Source organism: Telmatherina bonti (assembly GCF_933228915.1).
Source record: "Telmatherina bonti genome assembly, chromosome: 23".
In the NCBI taxonomy this organism is placed as follows: domain Eukaryota; kingdom Metazoa; phylum Chordata; class Actinopteri; order Atheriniformes; family Telmatherinidae; genus Telmatherina; species Telmatherina bonti.
Window position 1 is genome coordinate 11,087,074 of NC_136632.1, and position 19,332 is coordinate 11,106,405.

The following is a 19,332-nucleotide window of genomic DNA, read 5'->3' on the forward strand; positions in this document are numbered from 1 at the left end:
TGAGCTGAGTTTGTGGAATACGCTGCAATGCAACTTGAGATGCATTTGCTGTTGCACATCGGTATTCATGTGGTGTTCTTACATCACTTGTATTGTTGAAAGATGTTTAATTGCCTCAGTTGAGTACAACAAAATTAAAACAACGGATATTTAATATTTGAACTTTGCAGTCTGCTCTGGAAAAACTGGTGGAAAAAACTAAGAATATCCTATTTTAGTATAATTAAGTAGTTTTATAAGAGGAAGTTTAGGTTTCTTGTAAAAACAGGAATTTCTGTACATCTTCCAGCAAAATGAAGCTAAACCGAGTGTGTCTCGGCTCAAGGACAGCAAACTTCCAGAGAACAAAAGAGGGGCTGAAGCACTGATTTAATTTATGGCCTTGCACCACTCTGTCTTCATCAGAGGTAGATCAGGACTCTGATGAAGACATAGCAGACTTTAAGCGTTTGTCTGTTTGCCCAATTAAAAGCTGGGAATGAAATCAGTGAGCTTCGGCCCTCTTCTATTCTCTGGAAAGTTCACTTTCCTTTGACAGTCATTACTTTGAAGTTTAAAGGTTCGCAGAGGTCATGCTGAATTAGAGAGCTCAAGAATGTGGGAGATTTAACATCTTTATGTAGCAGTTTCATTTGGCTGTTAGATGTATGACGAGACAACTATCCCCATCAACAGTTTCTTCTTCTTCACTTCAAGCTGTGGTTAGGTATTAATGTGGTGAAATGCTGTTAAGAAAAGTTCAGAATGAAGTTGGCTTAATCCCACATTTGTAGTTAGTGCTACTTTCACCTGTTTTCTCCTTCTAATCTCACAACAAATAAGATCAGAGACACTAGAAAGGACATGGCATGATGTGTATAGATAAGAGGTGAGTATGGACTCAGTTGAATCTCCACCAAACTGATCAAACTAAACATGTTAAACTGTTTTACTACACATGACTGCAGTCCTAAACAGATATGTTGCCAAAACTACACTGCACATGGTCTGTAATTATTGGTGAGGGGAAGCTGAAGCCTCTCTTTACATGGAAATAGTCTGAAGCTGGAAGCAGCATAATGACTTCTCTGTGATATAAGATAACTCTGTTAAGAATGTGATATAATAAATACAATAAAAATGATTGTTGGAAAATCTAACTCTGAACTTAATATGCTGAGCTGGAAAGTAGCTTTTCTATTTCTGGCTGAATAGTTTAGCCAATTTTTTTTACTGGTTTTTGTCTGATTGAACTAGTTTGCTAATAACATATCAAAAGTTTGGACGCTTTCCCATTTAGTCAAATGAGAAGTATGTCCAAACCTTTGATTGCTAGTGTATATTATCTATTTACCGTATGTCACCTGTGTTGTACAAATTAAAACTTCTCCTTACTACTTCTCCTTAATAAAGTAACACATTGTTGTGGAGAGCTAAAACATTGGCGTCACGGTGCTCAAATTTAAACTAATTTAAAAAAAATTTTTTAAAAATTGCTTTTCAATGAATAACTTATGCTAACATGTTCACATACCAGTAAAAACATGTCACCTTACAGATCCTCAGTGACAAAGGACTCAGTATAAGAATAACATCACATTGTCTGAAGCAAACTAAGCAGCATGAAACCAAATGTAGCTTGATAACATCCATCAATATCAACATGCTATGGGCGTAAAAGAAAGTCAGAAATGAGAGATGTGGGAAATGGTGAAGCATCTTGGAAAAGCTGGGAAAAATCCAGTGGTCTTTAACAAAAGTTCAGCTTACAGAGCAGGTGTTGCTTCTTGCTCCGGTTTGATTCAGACAGCAGGTCTTAGTCTCTTTACTCCTTTTATTTGTGACTGTATCAGTTTCTGTGATGCCAACTGCTGCAGGACGGTGTCTTATAACACATCGACTGTATAACAGCATTTCTACAATTGTCTAAAATAGCTTATTTATATACATGTATATAAAATATTAATCCAGTGGCCTGTGAACAACCTGTTTGTTCTCTGGCTCTGGAAATACAAAGTAATGAATGCATGAAAGGAAGGCTTTCCTTCTCTATTTACATCAGCTAGGCTGTAAAATGACTGGAAATGATGTAAACTGAGTAAAACTAATGTATCATGCATATGTTTACAAACCTTTTTAAAATAAAGCACAAATATATGTATGTGTGTATATATATATATATATATATATATATATATATATATATATATATATATATATATATATATATATATATATATATGTATAGTAAGTACAGACATAAAAACAACACTCAGTGCATCCGAGTTGTGGGCATCTGTTGGCTTGGCAACAGCGCCAACGTAGTGTTTTACAAACGAGGAGCAGGTGAGCCACATTTCCTACAAAGTGATAAGATTTGGTTAAAAATGGGGTAAGAATCAAGTTGTTCTCCTTCTCCTCTAGTGTACATCCTACTGTAATGGTACCAGCTTATTTATTTCAGTAACTAGAGTGGTAATTGGAGCAGACTAATGCGACTTCACACTGAGGGGAAATGGAGCCGAAAATCTGCTCTGATGGTCAAAATAAAGGCTTTGGATGGAGGAGTGGAAAACAGAGAGAGGGAGACCAAGAGGAAAGAGAAAGCGAGGCTGGGAGTGGAGGAAAGATATTAAATAGCGGGGGGAGATGGATTGAGAGAATAGCAGGGAGAAGGGAAATGTGAAAAAGCAGAAGGGGGGTTTGGAGAGATGAAGACCATAAACCTGAGTAATGAGAAGTTCGAGTGTTTATTGTTATATTGTTCTGTAATGGACTATTAGTCTCTGGCACGCCGTCATTAATGTGGACTCTGAAGCGTACCCTCATGCTGGAATCTGGGGTTTTTCAGCTGAAAGATATGAGACATTGTGTGTGAAAATGAAGATTTAGAAAATGATTTTTGTTTAGATTTGATGTGTTAATTGCTGCATGTTGCACGCCATCTGGTAGAGACTGAAAATCCACAGGCTGCGCACCGTCAGGGTTACAACTTCTTTCATACAGGTGCGAAAAGAAAAACAAAAAACAGGGAGAAATGAATAATTGTGAGTTTGCACCTGTACTTTTGAGCTCATTTGAGTGTCTGTGCCCTGAAATGTTTGTAGCTCTGTTATGAAGTAAGCAGGACCTTTATTAGCCTCGGTATTTTACTGGAAACAAGAAATGCCTGCCTTTAATAACCCGTCCATGTGCCTGTCTGCCTGCCTGTCTGCCTGCTGTGTCTCTGGTTAATTATGTTTCTCTGTCAGTTCTTCTGTCTCTTATAACTTTCCTGCTCTTTGAAGATTGATCAAGCTGGCTAACCTGGTGCTCTACTCCTCTTTCCCCTCTCACCTTTCCCTCTCCTCTCTCTGCCTTTCTTTTATCTTTACCGTGCAACGTCGTCTGCCGCTCTCCCCAGTCTTGCCTCAAGGTTAGTACTGCACGCCTATTCTTCTTCTAACGCCTTTTCTCTTGTTTCCATCTCTCTTCTTCGTTGTCATACCGCATGTCCTTGCGTTGAGACAATCTCTCATCTCTGTCTCTGTCATAAACTCTACGCTTCTAATAATTCTCATCGTGTCTGTCTGTCTTTGAAGAAGACACCTTGACTTTCATTTCACATCTGTCACAGCGCTGCCTCCTTGAAGAGGAAACATTGTTGTTTCTTCCTTTTAGTCTCCATTTTACAACCTCCTGCTGGTCTCTTCACCATACTCGCATTTGAACTTTGATACCAGCACTTAGTTTAATAACTTCAAATTCAAGGCTGCCACAGCAAGCAAGCCAAAATGTCAAAGCAGATGTAACACCATTATTAACTCAGACAGCTGTGAACTTTTGCACAGGGGCCTTTTTACATCTGTTGGGTCTTGGCCCTTCTTGAAAAATTACCAAGCCCCCCCCCCCCCCCCCTTTTTTTTTTTTTTAACCTTCCTAACACATAATTACAGTGTTCTTTTAGTGGTCAACATCATAGATGAGCATTTCCACCTTTGAACTGTTGGTAATCTCAAAATCTGGGCTTTACAAGACAAAACCCAGGAACCAGTCCCATCGACTTCCTGGTTGGGACCTGTTACAAGTCGTTTGGCTTAGTAATCTTAATAAAAATGAACAGTTTTAGGATCTGTGAATATTAAGTGAGGGAAAGGTAAAGTTGCATTTTAGCCATTTTAACTAGGGACTTTTTATGCATCACAATATTAAGTTTAACATTTAGTGTTTTATTGGAGAATTTAAAACATTCATGTACATATTTGTATCATGATAAAGGGGAAAAACATTGTGGTATCATTTCCAGGTCATATTGCCTCATCCTACTTACATCCTACTCGTAGCTCTATTAAAAATAAACCACTTTAAAAATTAAACCTTAGAGACAATATAAAAAAATTAAAAAATCATGATGTTTTGAAAACGTAAAAACAAGTATCTGATCTGATTTTTTTGTTTTTAAATCCGCTCTTAAGACTCACCTTTTTTTCATTGACTTTTAACACAACTTCTTTTTTAAGTTTTATTTTATCCTGTTTTATTGTTTCATAATGTGTTACTGTCACTTGTTATTTTATTGTTTTCACAGTATATTATTTTATTTTGTGATATAATGTTTGTATTGGTTGTTAAACCCAGGATTGTGTACAAAGTGTTAAAAGTGCTCTGTAGATAAAGTTGGATTGGATTGGATTAAAAAAGAACAAACTTGTAAAGTTGTAATGTTAATGTCCCTAAGGCTACTAAACCGAAACGCTTTCCAGTGAGTAGGCCGCAATAGAACGAGATCTTAGCGTGCAAAATCCAGCATCTGAGTTTGCTCTTTTATAGCGGACGTTGTCAAAGTCATGTTGGGGTTTCTCTGACCTCCACATAATAACCGCTTCTTCCATCTGTTTCTTGCATAATTCTGGTGCTCTGATTGCTTTGTGCTCTCGGTTCAGCTGTGAAATCTCCGCAGCATCAGCTCCTCCTTTGCTGTCTCTTTCTTCTTAAACTCGCGAAGCCGCCGATCCTGTTTTCATCACTACTGTTCTGTGATTTAACTCTAGAGGAGCAAAAACAAAAGAAAAAGCGTTGCCTCTCTGTGTAGTAGACGACAGAAGACTTTTTTTTTGTCTTTTGTTTTATGCAATTCTTTTTTTTTTCCTTGTTTTTGATCTTGCTATAAGACACTTCTCAGCCACATCCAAATGTCTGACATCAAGGTTTCTTAAGCTTAAAAAAGAAATTGCATCGGGTCTTTCTGTGTGTGTTTGACACGGTTAAGTTCCTGGGCAATGAGGTGGTGTAGTTATACATAAGCTAATAGGTAACAACAAGCAGACTCACTCATGGTATCACACGCCTTACAAACTGCTTTTTTCTTTTCTTTTCTTGTTTTTTTTTTTTTTGATTTTGTTTTTTCTTGCACACTCCAAACGTTGCCGACGTACAGCGGCTGATATTGTCACGGTGTGTGAATGATGACGACCCAAATGCAGGGTGAAGAGGTTGGAGGTTGGTGCAGAAACGAAAGGTTTAATGAAAATAACTTCAGCTAACAGGGCTGGAAAAGCAACAGAGACTTACTACAAGGCTGGAACTGGGGAAACTATGATGATCTGGCAATGAACAAAGGAAACCAAGGAGAACTCAGAAAACAAGAAACAGATAAAGCAAATGCAGATGTGACAACGATAGTAAGTAAACAGGGTGTAGTACAGGAGCAGATGAACTACCAGCAACTTCAGCAACAGTAAATCCAACAACAACCCAAACCAAAACCAACAGATCATGACAGATATTTATCTTATTAATGAACACAGTCGGGAAGACAAAAGGAAAACGTTTGTCAGGTTTGAAATGTTAAGAATAACATTGATAAACCTACAGAACAATCAATCAGGTGCCAAAGCAGTGCGGCGCACTGCGATGAATTATTTAAATGCTGAATCCGCCCACCCCTTGTGATCAAACATACGATTTAAACCCTGTCATCGACGTTGGAAACTCAATTGAATTTAAAAAGATTGATTTGTGTTTGTATACGAACAAATCATTCTTTTAAGTGCTTAATTTGGTGTTGCTGTTAAAGTTAAACTGTGTTAATACTGTATCTGGGAAGACATAAATCTGCACATCAAGTCCGAGACTAATTTGTGCATAGAGACAAAATATATTGTTTTGTACCATAAAGTAATGTATCATGTGGTTTGGTAAAGTGTTGCATCATGCATTACTGCATTGTATCATTGTGATGTATCGTATTGTACCATACAGTATCATATCAAAGTACTAGGGCTTGGCGATATGATGATATACATCCTTTGGGCGATAGAATATGTCTATCGTTTCATATAAGGCTCTATTGTTTACACCACAAAAAGATGCTTTACATGAGTATTTTATGTCAAGATGCGCTTTACGACATGCACACTGTAATACATAAATAAACATGGTGAAAGACGGTAGCAGACATGTTTCATAGCAGGATAATTCATTAAAAGATGACCAGCCAATCCAAACAGATGAGCTTGTTCCTAAAAGAGGGGAAATTTCTGTCATATGGATGCAGTTTGGATATAAAAAGACCCACGTGGAATCGACAACAGACTAGCTCGAGTCGCTACTGTGATGACTCAGAAGACAGGACCCAAAAGAATCAGAAGACCTCAGGATCTGGTTCAAGATTTTATTGACAATTGCTGGAGTCTGGAACGTAGGAAGCCGATTCCAGTAGAACAAGAACCTTCCTGTTTTATCCAAACTGGGTGCAGCTGGAGATGACAGGGGGGTTAGTAGAGTAGAGGCACAGGTAAATAGAAAGAGGCAGAGTTGGAACGCATCAGCAAATCAGCCCTGGAAGTACTACTGGGAAAAACCACGACACCCAACAACGGACTCCGACACAACTAACTCATTTTATCACCTGCGCAAGAATCAGGACAAAGAATAAAGAATAGAGTCAACGAGCAAAAGCTGCAAAAGCCACAAAAGCAGCATCCAGTGATGGTGAAAGCGCTCATAATAAACTCAGACACTGCAGCAGACATTTACCCGTGAAATGTCATACGGCCAAGTAACTGATGACTGACACGAAATTACACAAACAATTTTATGTCGTTATGTATGTCCTTATGGGGATATAAAATGAGCTATGTCGGGATATGAGGGTTTGGTCATATCGCCGAGCCCTACAAAGTATCATATCATGCAGTATCGTATCATAATGTATAGTATCAGATGGTATTGGAGGGTATTGTAGTGTATCATATCAGTTCGGCCCATATCGCCATGCATATATTTCTGTTATCCCCAAAGTTTAAAGTAAATGATATTTAATTAATTGATCCTTATGAATCTTGAAAAAAGCAGCATTTATTATAAAAGCTTTCCTGTTTTTTATTATAAATAAAGTGTGAGGCTTTATCATATGTAGATGAATGCAACTGAAAAGGCATTTCGCGCAGTATATATATCAGAGTATTTTTGTAGCTAGTTTCCAGTAAGTGACTCAGAGGAAGTTGGTACGCACACATGCCTTATTTAACTCACTAATTTATTTACCCTGCACCTGAGGGACTTTCTACAGTCATTCATTAAATGCTAAAATAAGCATTTCTTTTTCAATTCCTCAAAAACATCGTCCTCACACTGTAAGTTTTTCTTCCACACTGACAGTGAGCCAAGCCTATCTATTATGTTTTCACATTTTTTTTTCCTTTCTGTGTTTTTGAGTTATTATGGGCTCAGCAAATAAAACCAATATTTCCTGTATTTTCTGAGGAAAATCTGAATTCCTCATGGTTTAAAGGAAATCCTTGATGTTAAGATTGGGCGAACCATGAGCAGTAAACATACATGGGGCCTGCGAGCATTTCTGATCAAATATTTATACAGGACTGCAAATGTAATATTAATTTTACCTTAATGTGGGTCCCTGAATATCAGCAGCACGCAAATGAGAAAGGCTGAAAAGTTGGTGTTTTTGTTTGTTTTGAGTTCACAGAAATTGCTGTGGTAGATTTTTTTTATGTTATGTGTTTTTAATTCTAATGAAAAGGATTCGTCTTTTTCTTTTAAATAAGAATTTATAGTTTTAACGAAGCTTGCTTTATGTTGCAAATATGTGTTTATTATTAATTAAGTATATTTGTTTCTGTTCTGACATTAGTCTGTGAGTGTGTTCCTGGTCAGCACATGAGATTATTTTTGGTTTTTAAACATTTAGAAAGTTCAAAATACTGTTTACAAGTATATGTTCACACTGCGTGCCATCATGTTCATACAGTGTGTGTATCTCCTTTTGTGAATGCTGGAAAATGGATGTTGGTATTATGTTATGCTGTGTTATGTGTGCTTTGAGTATTTGTGTGTGGTCCGACCCCGAGAAACTCCCAGCACATTTGCACGATGAGGTGGGGAGTGTTTTCACTGCGTGCTCTGTTTGTGTGTGTGGACGTGGTTTCACTGCACATTTGTATGCTATGTTTACAGCGGCATGGGTAGTAAGCCCTCATGTGAGTCCAGCTCCTCCAGCAGTTTGCAGCAGTCGTTCGAAATGATCACAGGAAAAGAGAAGGAAGTATTTTACATATTAAAACAACTTTAAGTGGCGCCAAGCCTGGGTTGAGCCGAGCCATCAAGTTCACCAGCAGCTTGTGGTTTTTAATGAAGCAGGTCCGCTGAAAGTTACGTTTATATTTGTTTGAGATGTTGTACTATAAGTACAATTTATAGAAATTATATTAATCTGATGGGTATGGCATTAAATACACACAAGAGCAGACGTTGTCTTTTAGTGCTACGATGCTTTGAGTTGAAATCACTGTAGAATCACTGGTGATAAGTTAAAGTCAGTATCAGCATGCTTGGACACATAAAATATCACAATTTATAAACAAACATGAATAGAATGATGCAGAAACTTGATGCAGATATTAGTATGAATTCTTCTGAGGTTTATTTGATAAGGAGGTGAGTTGTTGCTGCAAAACAACACTATACAAATTAACTGAAGAATAAAAAAAAAGACTCTTCTGTCAAAGGACTGAGTGATATTAGCTAAATGTATTATTTTCGGAACGCCATTATGAATATAATGAGGACATTTAAACCTAAACTAGGACAAAGTCAAGTTAGATGTTCTTCATCTAACCCACAAGCACAAGTGGTGAAGTGGAATACAACTCATCACCCTGAGGTTTGTGAGTTTTGCTTGGCATAGCACAGCAGCCAGACCATCATTGGTAAGATTGCTAATATTGTACAAACCTAGTTTTTTAATCTGGGAGATTAAAAAGTGATATAAAGTGGACAGCAACATTTGTATAGACTGTAACAGCCTTCTCCTTAAACTGCAGATCTTTATTCTTAGTGAACATTTCCACTGGAACGACAGCTTACACTCACTTAAGAAGAAAATCTACTGAATATGCAGCTTTAAAAAAGTGGAAATAAAAAAACTTTTTGTTTGGTTATGACTTTCTATAATACTGGCTGACACAATTTTTTTTTTTGTGTTAATTGTTTCATGCCATTAAAATACCAGCGATTGAGTGGTTGGTACAGATGTTGTTCTCTATAGCCAAAGAAAAGCATTTGAACTTTGTGCTTTGTATAAAAGAATTTGTTCAGTATTAATGATTCATAAACAGATTATTTAGCATAAATATTAATAACTTTTTGTCCCAATTCTGAACTTATATCTTTTGTTACATGATTGGTTTGATCAGGGTCATGCTTGTAAATCATAAATTAAATATATAGTCTTAAAGTGAACCAAAATGACAAAAATTAATGTTGGATATTTTTAGAGAAAAGAAAAAAATCTTAGGAAAGAGAAATTTTTACATTTGGGACATTAGGAATAGTCTGAAAGGAAGAACAAATTGTGCATTTTTTTAATCACATTTCCTCATTACTTGATTATTTTTTATTCAAATCATTGTGATGCAACATCTAGAAAAATGAGACGATAAGTGGAAAAGCCAGATGAGCTTTGAGAAGCAAGAAAACTCTAAAAACTGGAGAAGTTTCTGAGATCTGATGCAAATGTGCCACACTTACCTGTGCAAAAGTGAGCAAACCAAATGTTTAGAATTAGTAGAAGCAGGAAGAGTTGTTTTTTTTTTTTTTTTAAAAGTGTTGAAGCTAAAGACAACATTGCAAACTAAAATCATATTCCACATACACGTACGCGCGCATACATATAGCAAATGTAGCATGAAGTTAGGAAACCTCAGAGATCTAACCAGATGGTTGGAGCTTCCTGGAAATCCTCCAATAGGAACATTCCTGCCTGTTTATGGCCTGTTACACACACACACACACACACACACACACACACACACACACACACACACACACACACACACACACACACACACACACACACAGGGCGTCCAAATATTCAAATAACTGTATTCCACATTCACGGCCCAAACTTAAATCATGGCAAAAAAAAAAAAAAAAAGGGGGGGGGGGGGGGGGGTCATGTGACTGTACACTTAGTTCATCTGCCTTTTCGTTTAACTTTTGAACCCAATTTGGATACAAAGAGCACAATAGGCACAAATGTCTGCTTTTCAAAAGCACACCCAAACCTACACACAGCTTGACACAATGGTGATTATTCCAAGCGTTGAATATCCAGGTGCTGCAGAGGAGTGCTGGCCGCATCGTTGCATTTCAATTTCTCCTCCCAAATATCACTGGACAGTTTGGAATTGGGCCCCTTGGACCTTTTTAGCAAACACTTTTTATGTTACCATCTTCTGCCAATATCGTTTCTCAACTTTTCTGGCAGGAATCTTGATGGCTCACTCCTGCTATTTTTGATCAAGTTTTAGAAGGTATTTTTCCAGCTTAGGGAAGCTTGAATGGTAAAAGAGAAGGGTTGTAACAATCCAGTTGTACAATCTGGTGTTAGCTTTGCACGTTCTGAGAATAACCAAGAACTTATGGTGCAAAAATGGCATGTAACAACTGGAACTAGTAATATATTGTAAAATGACTTTCCAGGTGTGCACATCCTTTGCTGCTGGTGTTACAGAGTTTGCGGTGGATTCCCATCACTGGATATTAGTTGTCTTACTGGCAGCAGCTCCAGTGAGCCTAAGGAAAAAGGACTTATCTACAAAGTTATAACACATCAATAAACATTTGAAGAGCGTTTCCAGACTGATAGTAATCAAGGACCCCCAAAGACAATAAAAGGAAAAAAAGCTACTTTAACTAAGTTAGTCAGCAGTTTAGTCTTCCTCTGGAGTTTACTCGATAAGCACCAGTTGGTCGTCATGTCATTGTGCATATATTCAAACATGTGTGTTGACTTATCTTTCATCTGTGTCATGATTCAGCAGACATTGTTAAGCCTTACTGGCATTACTCTGGGTTATCCCACATCTGTGTGTGTGTACACATCTACAGTATGAAAGATCCTGATCAATTCAAGCTGCTGTGATAGCCGATAGCTTTGTGACAGAACCACAATGCCTTCCACAAGGCTTAAACAGGGATTAAACTCTTTCTCCATCGCGCCAAGCCTTCTTCTCCCATGAGGAATGACTCGCTCCTTCTTTCTCTGTCTTCCTGCTCTACAACTTCTTCACTCCCCCGATGATGGTTTAAACTCTGCTTCCCGACCCCCAGTAATCCCTCTGTGAAAAGACCCCAATGCTTCCCACTGTGCAGAAATCAGAAATGTCATCTCGGCATTGATTCATGGCTTTTCAGTGAATTCCTACAACGATCTTGACATTATATCGGGCCAAAGGAAGTTCAGCGAGGTGCTGGATTGCACAGAATCACAGTGGTTTACCTCTTTACTTTAAATGGCAGCTAGCATATTCAGTGTGTACACAAGGTTGTTGATGTCTTGTGTCGAAGATGGCATTTAATTAGTGTTCGAGTGTGCAGTCGGTTTATCCTGCTTTATGTGGGAATACCAGCATTCATTTGATTTATTTATCCCAAGAGTTTTTTGTTTTTATCTTTTCATATATAAGAAAAAAAGATTATCACTCTTCTCACATTTGTTTCTGTAATGTCAAATCAGGAAAATGAGCATGTTTCATGAGTGGAGCATAATCATGATTGTGTTCGTAGAAATGCAGCAAACTTCCTCTTTTAAGATGGATTAGGTGTGTATTTTAGCTTGTTTTTTCTGTTTTAGTGTTTTTAATTTGTTTTTTGTTTGTTTTTATTTGGAATCTATCCATCTGTCTTCTCTGTCTGTCTCTCTTTTTGTCTGGCAGTCACAATTAAAGACAGGTTTCCATGTAAAGCAATGAAACACAGAAGTTTGAACACTAAGCAGAATAGTGTAATTGATTAACACATAATAAAAAACCTGCTGCAGATGACTGAAAAGACAAACAAATAAGAGTGTGAAAACTATTCAAACATTTATAAAGGTTATAAAAAAAATAGCAACTGACTTTGGTCAATAGAGAATATACATTTTTTACAAGTTCAGAGTTGGTCCAAACCTACGAATTGATTGGCTTTTGGTTGGGTTTTAAGGCTCTGTGGAGCCACACGAGTACATCACAGATGAACCTTTCTTCACAACTTCTTGAGGCGCAGATTTTCATCTTTTCTCTTCCATTCACTGTTTTAACCCATTAAGCTGTAATACCTGTGTTTACTGTTTGCTTATAAATCACTTTTCTTCTTTTGTTGGGGCAGTTTTATCTGGTTGGATAAGTAACAGATCGTTTCTAAGCTTATGGATATGGATACAAGTTTCCCAGAAAGACTGACACACCTCTGCAACATGGAGGATGCCTGACTTGTTTTATATTTCTTGTGTGCTCATGCAGACAGATGAAGGACCAGTCAAAGAAGGTGGCCAACCTGAAGCACAAGGAGCAGCTGGAAAAAAGCAGGAACGCTCAGCTGATGGAGGAGGCCAAGAAGAGAGAGGACAATCTAAATGAAAGCTCCCAGCAGATTAAGGTACCAGGGATGGGGGCCCGTGGAGGAGGAAGCTTAAGGAAGTTGGAGGAGTGAAATGAGAAAAGTTTCTCTCCTTCTCGGTGTCCTTTGAATAACGTCTGCCATAACAACACCGTATTGTCATAACGTGAAACAGAACAGCCCGAGGCAATGTCAAACACACTCACTTCTCACACTGCGGCTCTCAAATGGGAGTGTGTGAGAAGGGTTTGTCGAGGTGGATAATTGGCAGGGAGAGCAGATGTGAAGTGGAAGGGAGAGAAGAGACGGGGAGAAAACAGAGAGAGGTGATTACAGGAGGAGGAAGAGACCCACAAACAAAACTATGAAATGAATGCTGTTGGTTTCAAGATGCTTCCTGTGGTCTAAGAGTGTTTCCTAATTGTCAGCTGGGTGTGTCAAGTGACCACCAGATGAAGAGTCATGTGGTGTGATGCTTGTGAGCGGGGCCTACTTCATATTTCTATTATATTCCCTCCTTTTTTTTTTTTTTCTTCTTTTTTTTAAAAATAATTTCACCCTTTCACCCAAACTTTTTTTTCCAACTTTTCCTGACTTCCTCTTATGTCTTTTTTTCCCTTTTCCTCTTTCTCCTCTTCCAGTAATCGTTAACCTCAGTGACTTCTCTGATTATAGGCAAATGAAAACAGTTGGTATGTGCTTGCGCGAATAAGCCCTTGCACCCTTTAGCTATGATTGATCTTCGGGTGAAGTAGTTAAGAAGCTGTCATTTATGCATATGTGTGCGGTTAAAGGATGAGCTGATGTGAGTCACTCAGACATATGAGACCGCAGCGGTTACAACCATAACTAGTGTTTGTGTCAATTCTTAGCAATTATGTGTAGCCTAAACATCTCTGCAGGCTGTAAATGGAATATGAGAATAATTCAAACCGTAAATTTATTTCAGTGCCGTAAGAGGCTTTAATCCAATTAAATTCTTTCTCAGTCTGCATAGTTAGACACCAAGTAATGTTGGCTCGTTGAGGACTCGGATTCTCTGCACATGTGTTTGAGATGTTCTTGAGGTTTATTCATGGCCACCATAATGCCTCATCCTCCCTCTCCCACCCTGTCTCCATCAGTTATTCATTCACCTCTGATTTAACCAGCAGTCAGCTGCCTGGCAAGAGGAGAAATGGCTCCTTTTTTGATGGGGAATTGATGGGAAGCTCATGTAGTAGTTTTTTTCCTGAGCTTCATTGAGTGATGGGAATCCTCTGAGGCAGATAGAGATGTGTAGTTTGTAAGCCTTTTAGCTTTTTATTCTGGTTGTTGGGAGCAGAAACGGGCGGATGAGGAGCTTCCAAGGTTTTCAGTCAGGGGACGTGCTAAGCTGAATGTGAGAGTCAAAGCTGCTTTTAAACTTAGAAAATGCTCTGCCAGATCTGCTGGATGCCAGACCAGGAAAGATCTCGTGCTGCTTTTGATTAAGCGGACTGATTTATTTTTTTATTTATTTATTTATTTTTTTTTTTTTTTGGCTCGCGCATGAAAATTTTTTGATTAAAAGAATTTCTAAGCTCCTGCAAAGATTTACATGCCAGGTTTATGGAAGCAGCCAGAAAACCAGTAAGGAAAAAGTTAACTTTACAGATGGATGTCCGGCAGAGCAGTTCAACATTTGCACATTTTTATTTCTCTCTCGATTGTAATCATATTTTAAAATCCCCTTGCGTCACAATATAGCATCACAATCTGATCCATTTGTCTAATAATTTACTTTACGGTGCTCTTCTGTGATTGGTCAGCTGGTCAGACATCAGGCCAGTCTGGATATCATGATGCTAAGTAAAGAGGAGAGAAGCCTGCAGATGAGGTGATTCAGACAGGAAGAATACCTCCTGTCATTGTGGGCTTTGGGTTCTTCAACTTGGCCGACCTTTCCCATTCGCATAAAGCGACATAAAACATGGAAGCAGAGGGAAAAACCCCTAAAAAACCATAATACATCCTTTTTACAACTAATTCCCATTTGTCCAAGATACACTCTGGCCCTGCTCACTCCTGGCTTTAACATGCGTGTTGGACCTCCAGATCAAAGCTTTAATTATAAATATGAATGCACCCAGGACACATTTAAGATATTTTAAGATCCTGTCATTTTCAGAGGTGGTCTGGGCAGCATATGATGACTGTATTTTAGCAGTGTGAATGCGAATGTGTCCTTAAATTCTTTAAAAGACCACCAACTTAACTTACTTGTCTCCAACTGGTTTAAAAAAAAAATGTGTGTGTGGGTGGAAGGGTTGTGGGGACAAGAAAGGAACTCATTTGAAAGAGTCCTGCATCAGGGTGTGGTAACTTTGGTGGCCAGTGGTGATTCATGAATGGTTGCATAAAACTGTTTCCCAGAGGTGCAGGTAAACATCAAGATCTTTTTAAGCCGACAAGCTACTTGTTTATCGTGGCAGTTTCAGATGCTAATTGTGGGTAAAAGGTCCATTTCAGCTCTGAGTGCAAAGGTTCTACCATTGCAGACTTTTGCATGATTTTATTTACCCATGAAGTACGTTGTCTACATGGATACAAAATGAGAAAAAGACTTGAAATGCATGTGCAAATGTAAACTGATACTTACATGCTAAACTAGTGTTTATTAACTTTAAGTATGTGTATCAATCATGTATTTGTAGGACTGCCTGCGTCAGAAAGAGGAGCGCATTGAGGAGCTGGAGGAAGCGCTGAGGGAAAGCGTTCAGATCACAGCAGAAAGGGAGGTGGTGCTGGCCCAGGAAGAGCAGGCACGCACACAAGCCGAGAAGCAGGTAATCTCTACGAATGGCACAAATACAGTTGGCTCTGTTGTCTCACTGCATGTGCAAGGAGACTCCTCTCCCCCTAACTGGTAAATGTCTGACCCAAAATCTCTCCCAAAGTTTTCCTCAGACTCCATCCCTTTTCCTCACTTTGCTGTCCGTGTTGGACATAAAGAGAGCAGATTTAGACGAGCATCTTCAGGGCAACAAAAAGTCTTTGTTACACAGCAAAACATCCCCGTGCCAGGAAGCAGCTAATGGCAGTAGCAACATACAAACCGGCTGCCAACTGGGCTCATTCAGGTGTGGCTATGAGTGTATGCGTGTGTTTGCCCAGTCACTCTTCATTTAGCGGGGAGGTAAATAGGTACCTATTTAAAGAACAGCTTACATTTTGTCCGTCTCGGCTGGCAACATACAAACAGCATTTAGAAAGAAAAAAAAAAACGGAGCGAGTGCCAGCCTCTCCAACTCCATAATGTGTTTCATCTATATCAAGACAGTAGGAGAGCTCATAGCGGTGTTCAGGGAGGCTCAGAAGGGAAGGGTTTTGGTGGATTAAACCTCAGACCACTGGCAGTGTGTTTGTGTGTGTAGCTCCCCTGAGTGCCAGTGACTTAACGAGGCCATAGAGATGGGAAATGTTCCTCAGAGCTTGGATGAGTTTTGACAAGTGGGGGGGGGGACAGCACTGGCTACGGACGAAAACTGCGCTGAGAAAACACTGTCTGCTGTAGCTGTTGGCAAAACGGGTGGACTCCATTGTTATTCCTGCCTCTAAATGTTGGCTGTACGTTCTGACCTGTTTCTGCACGGACACGTGAGGCCAGGCGGTGCCAGCAGATGTTTTACTTTTTAGGTATTTTGCAGACACATTTCCTTCCTGGGAAATGTTAATGAGCGGCGCAGACAGATGCAACAGAAGAAAGATTAAAGACCTGACAGTCACGTGGTTGATAGGTCATCAGCTGAAATCGTACCGAATGATGTTGCTTCTTTAATCCCGTTTGCAGACATAAATTGCTCAGTTTCCTCTGCCTCTTTTTTTTAAATTTTTTTTATTTTAAGTATAACCACAATCACAAGGTTTTGAAGACGTCAAGTCAAACAAGAAAACATGATGCACATGACAGGCTGGATCGCCTTTTTGATGTAATGATGTAACCTTATAGAAATAACATATTTTCATGTGCATATTTGATTTCCTGAGATTTCTTTTTGCGCCTTTTTTTTTTGCTTTTTAGTGACTAGTTTTGAAAAACAGGTACAGAATATGATGGAAAAACACTGTATTATTTAACAATATAGATCTCTCTCAATATGATTGCTTTCCTGATTGCGTAAGCCAGAGATATCCGCTGTTTCATCATCTGTGTCCTCTTGAATCATGTTAATAGTAACATGGTTCATGTTGTTTAGAGTTTGCCTGCTTTTAATATCAGTGGGACGTTCTTGTAGAACATAAATGTAATGATTATTTCAGATTTTGCCTTAAATGAAAATAGTCCTCTTTATAACTCCTACTTAAGTTAAAGGCTTTTGTGTCATGTGCACTGCTCTTGGTTTAGCTTCCTAGCTCAAAGTTGCAGGTTTAGGAAAGTCTGTACTGTCGTGGTTTTCAGAGCATCTGTTGCAAAAACTGATTAAACCTGATGCTGCTAATGAATTGCACGAGGTGTCGATCAAACAGGTGTTCTCTTTTTAATTGATGGCTGTGTCCTTTAGCCATGGGGCACAAGATTAATAAAGCAGCTGTGGAGAGAACAAAGCAGGAACATTTACCTTGCTGTTTATTAGTCAGTCCATTGTTGTTCTTCAGATGCATCGGGGATGTTAAAGGAAACTTTTAGCCGAATTTAGCTCCAAAGGACAGTGATGTAATTTCACTTTCCTTGCATGATTGTAACCTATCATTTCATTTCACAGTTTCACACACATTTCACACTCTAAATATTAGACTCTATTTATGAAAATTTTGCACTCTTTGTCAGAGCAAAAGGACTGCAGATAGGAACAAGTACAGGAAATGGAAAGTGAGGTTCATGATATTCCCTCCCTTCATGTCTTTAGTGTGGTTGATTTGTTTACAGCAGGGTGGCCCAAGTTTGGTTTTCGAGATCTACAATCCTGCAACTTTTAGATGCAACCCTTGTCCAACACACCTAAATCAAACACATGTCTAGTTACCAGGTCTCTGCAGAGCTTGAAGACATGCAGAGGAGGGAATTAAGCTATTTGATTCAGGTGTGTTGGAGAAGGGTTGCATGTAAAAGTTGCAGGATGGTAGACCTCCAGGACCAGACCTGGGCACCCCTGGTTTACAGCATTTGTGCCGCACTGTCAAGTTGAATCCAACATGGAAATATTGAAACACAAAATGCTATAAGTGACAGCTTTAATTAGACAGAGCAGAGGCCATTTAGGCCAGGGCAGGGTCCTGGAGAGTATCCCCATCTCAAAGAGCTTCCAGTGAAGGAGCAGAAATGTCAGTGTGTGGTGCACGGAAGGCGGAGGCAGCCAAACTCTTGAGTGCACTGCTCTCCCAACATCAACAACATTTACTCAACCTTTCAGTGCAGGCACATGCATATATGTGTGTATGTGCCGCTTGCAGACAGGAGCGCTAACTGCTGTATAAATTGTGTGCCGGTGCTGCACAGCGAGCGGGAGCCAGGTGAACCCGGCTTTGGTTTTCAACCTGGAACGACATCTCTGTGTCCAGCAGTAAATTGTAAATAAATAATTTCGCGTTCCTTCTTTTAACAATCACGTCACTGCAATTTACCTCTCACATAATGATTTAGAAAACGATGACAGAGGGAGAGAACTGCCTCCCTTAATGAGGCCGACCTATTCAAAGAGAGACATGCAAATGTGGCCAAAACTCTGCAGACTTCTACACGCACCCTGACTTCATGTTGGTACACACTACAGCTTTTATGTTCAACTATATATTGGCAGCACGTGTGTGTGTAGCTGTGTACATGTGTTTGGACTGTCCCATGAACGGGTTTGTCGGTCAAAGGCATTTGACCAGAACCACATGAAAATAAACGAAACTTTTTCTGCTAGACGTGAGTCACTACTGTGTGACACACTCCATCTGTCTGAAACTAAAGCCTCTCCAGCTTTCTGCCTTTTATTAACCAGACAGTTTTCATTCTTGAACCCAGTGCACCTTCTTCTGTCTCTCCTTCTGTCTTCATCTTAAAAGAAAGTCCAAGTTATTCTTAAACGCAAACACTCAGGACGCTAAAGGGCTCGTTCTCCTCCTCTCGTTCCGCACCTCAATTTCCTGCTGGGTCTCAAGTCTTCCTTTCTCTGCCCTCTTTCGTCTTTTGATGTGTCACCTTTTCCTCCTCAGCCTTTCCTGTCTTCTCCTCATCCCTCGTGTCCTCCTCTCTCCTTTGACTTGCATATTTTTACTGCTGCTCGTATTTCTTACTGCTAAATGTTTTGCACTCTGCCTACATTTTCTTCCATCTGCTTATCTCCACTGTCTTTGCTCAGCATTTCTTCTCTCTTTTTTGTCCTTGCATCTCTTTTCTAGTCTTTCTTGTTTTGCTTTCAATCTCTTTGACACAAGTCACCTTTCTCTGCTGCTTTTTTCTTTCAGTTCTTCTCTTCTTATTCCCCACAGCACTCTACCTTTCCTCCTTTATCTGTGGTGACA

The 19,332-nt window shown here is 39.2% G+C and overlaps 1 protein-coding gene across 2 annotated transcripts in view; it reads left to right on the top strand.

Moving 5' to 3' along the window:
* Nucleotides 1–19,332, top strand: part of LOC306773437 (ELKS/Rab6-interacting/CAST family member 1-like) — a 164,278-nt gene that overhangs the window by 71,674 nt on the left and 73,272 nt on the right. For both annotated transcript variants that reach the window (XM_079263249.1, XM_079263250.1), the window contains 2 exons: nucleotides 12,765–12,900; nucleotides 15,537–15,668. In XM_079263249.1, coding sequence (XP_079119375.1) covers nucleotides 12,765–12,900; nucleotides 15,537–15,668 — 268 coding nt within the window. The remainder of the gene's footprint in view (nucleotides 1–12,764; nucleotides 12,901–15,536; nucleotides 15,669–19,332) is intronic.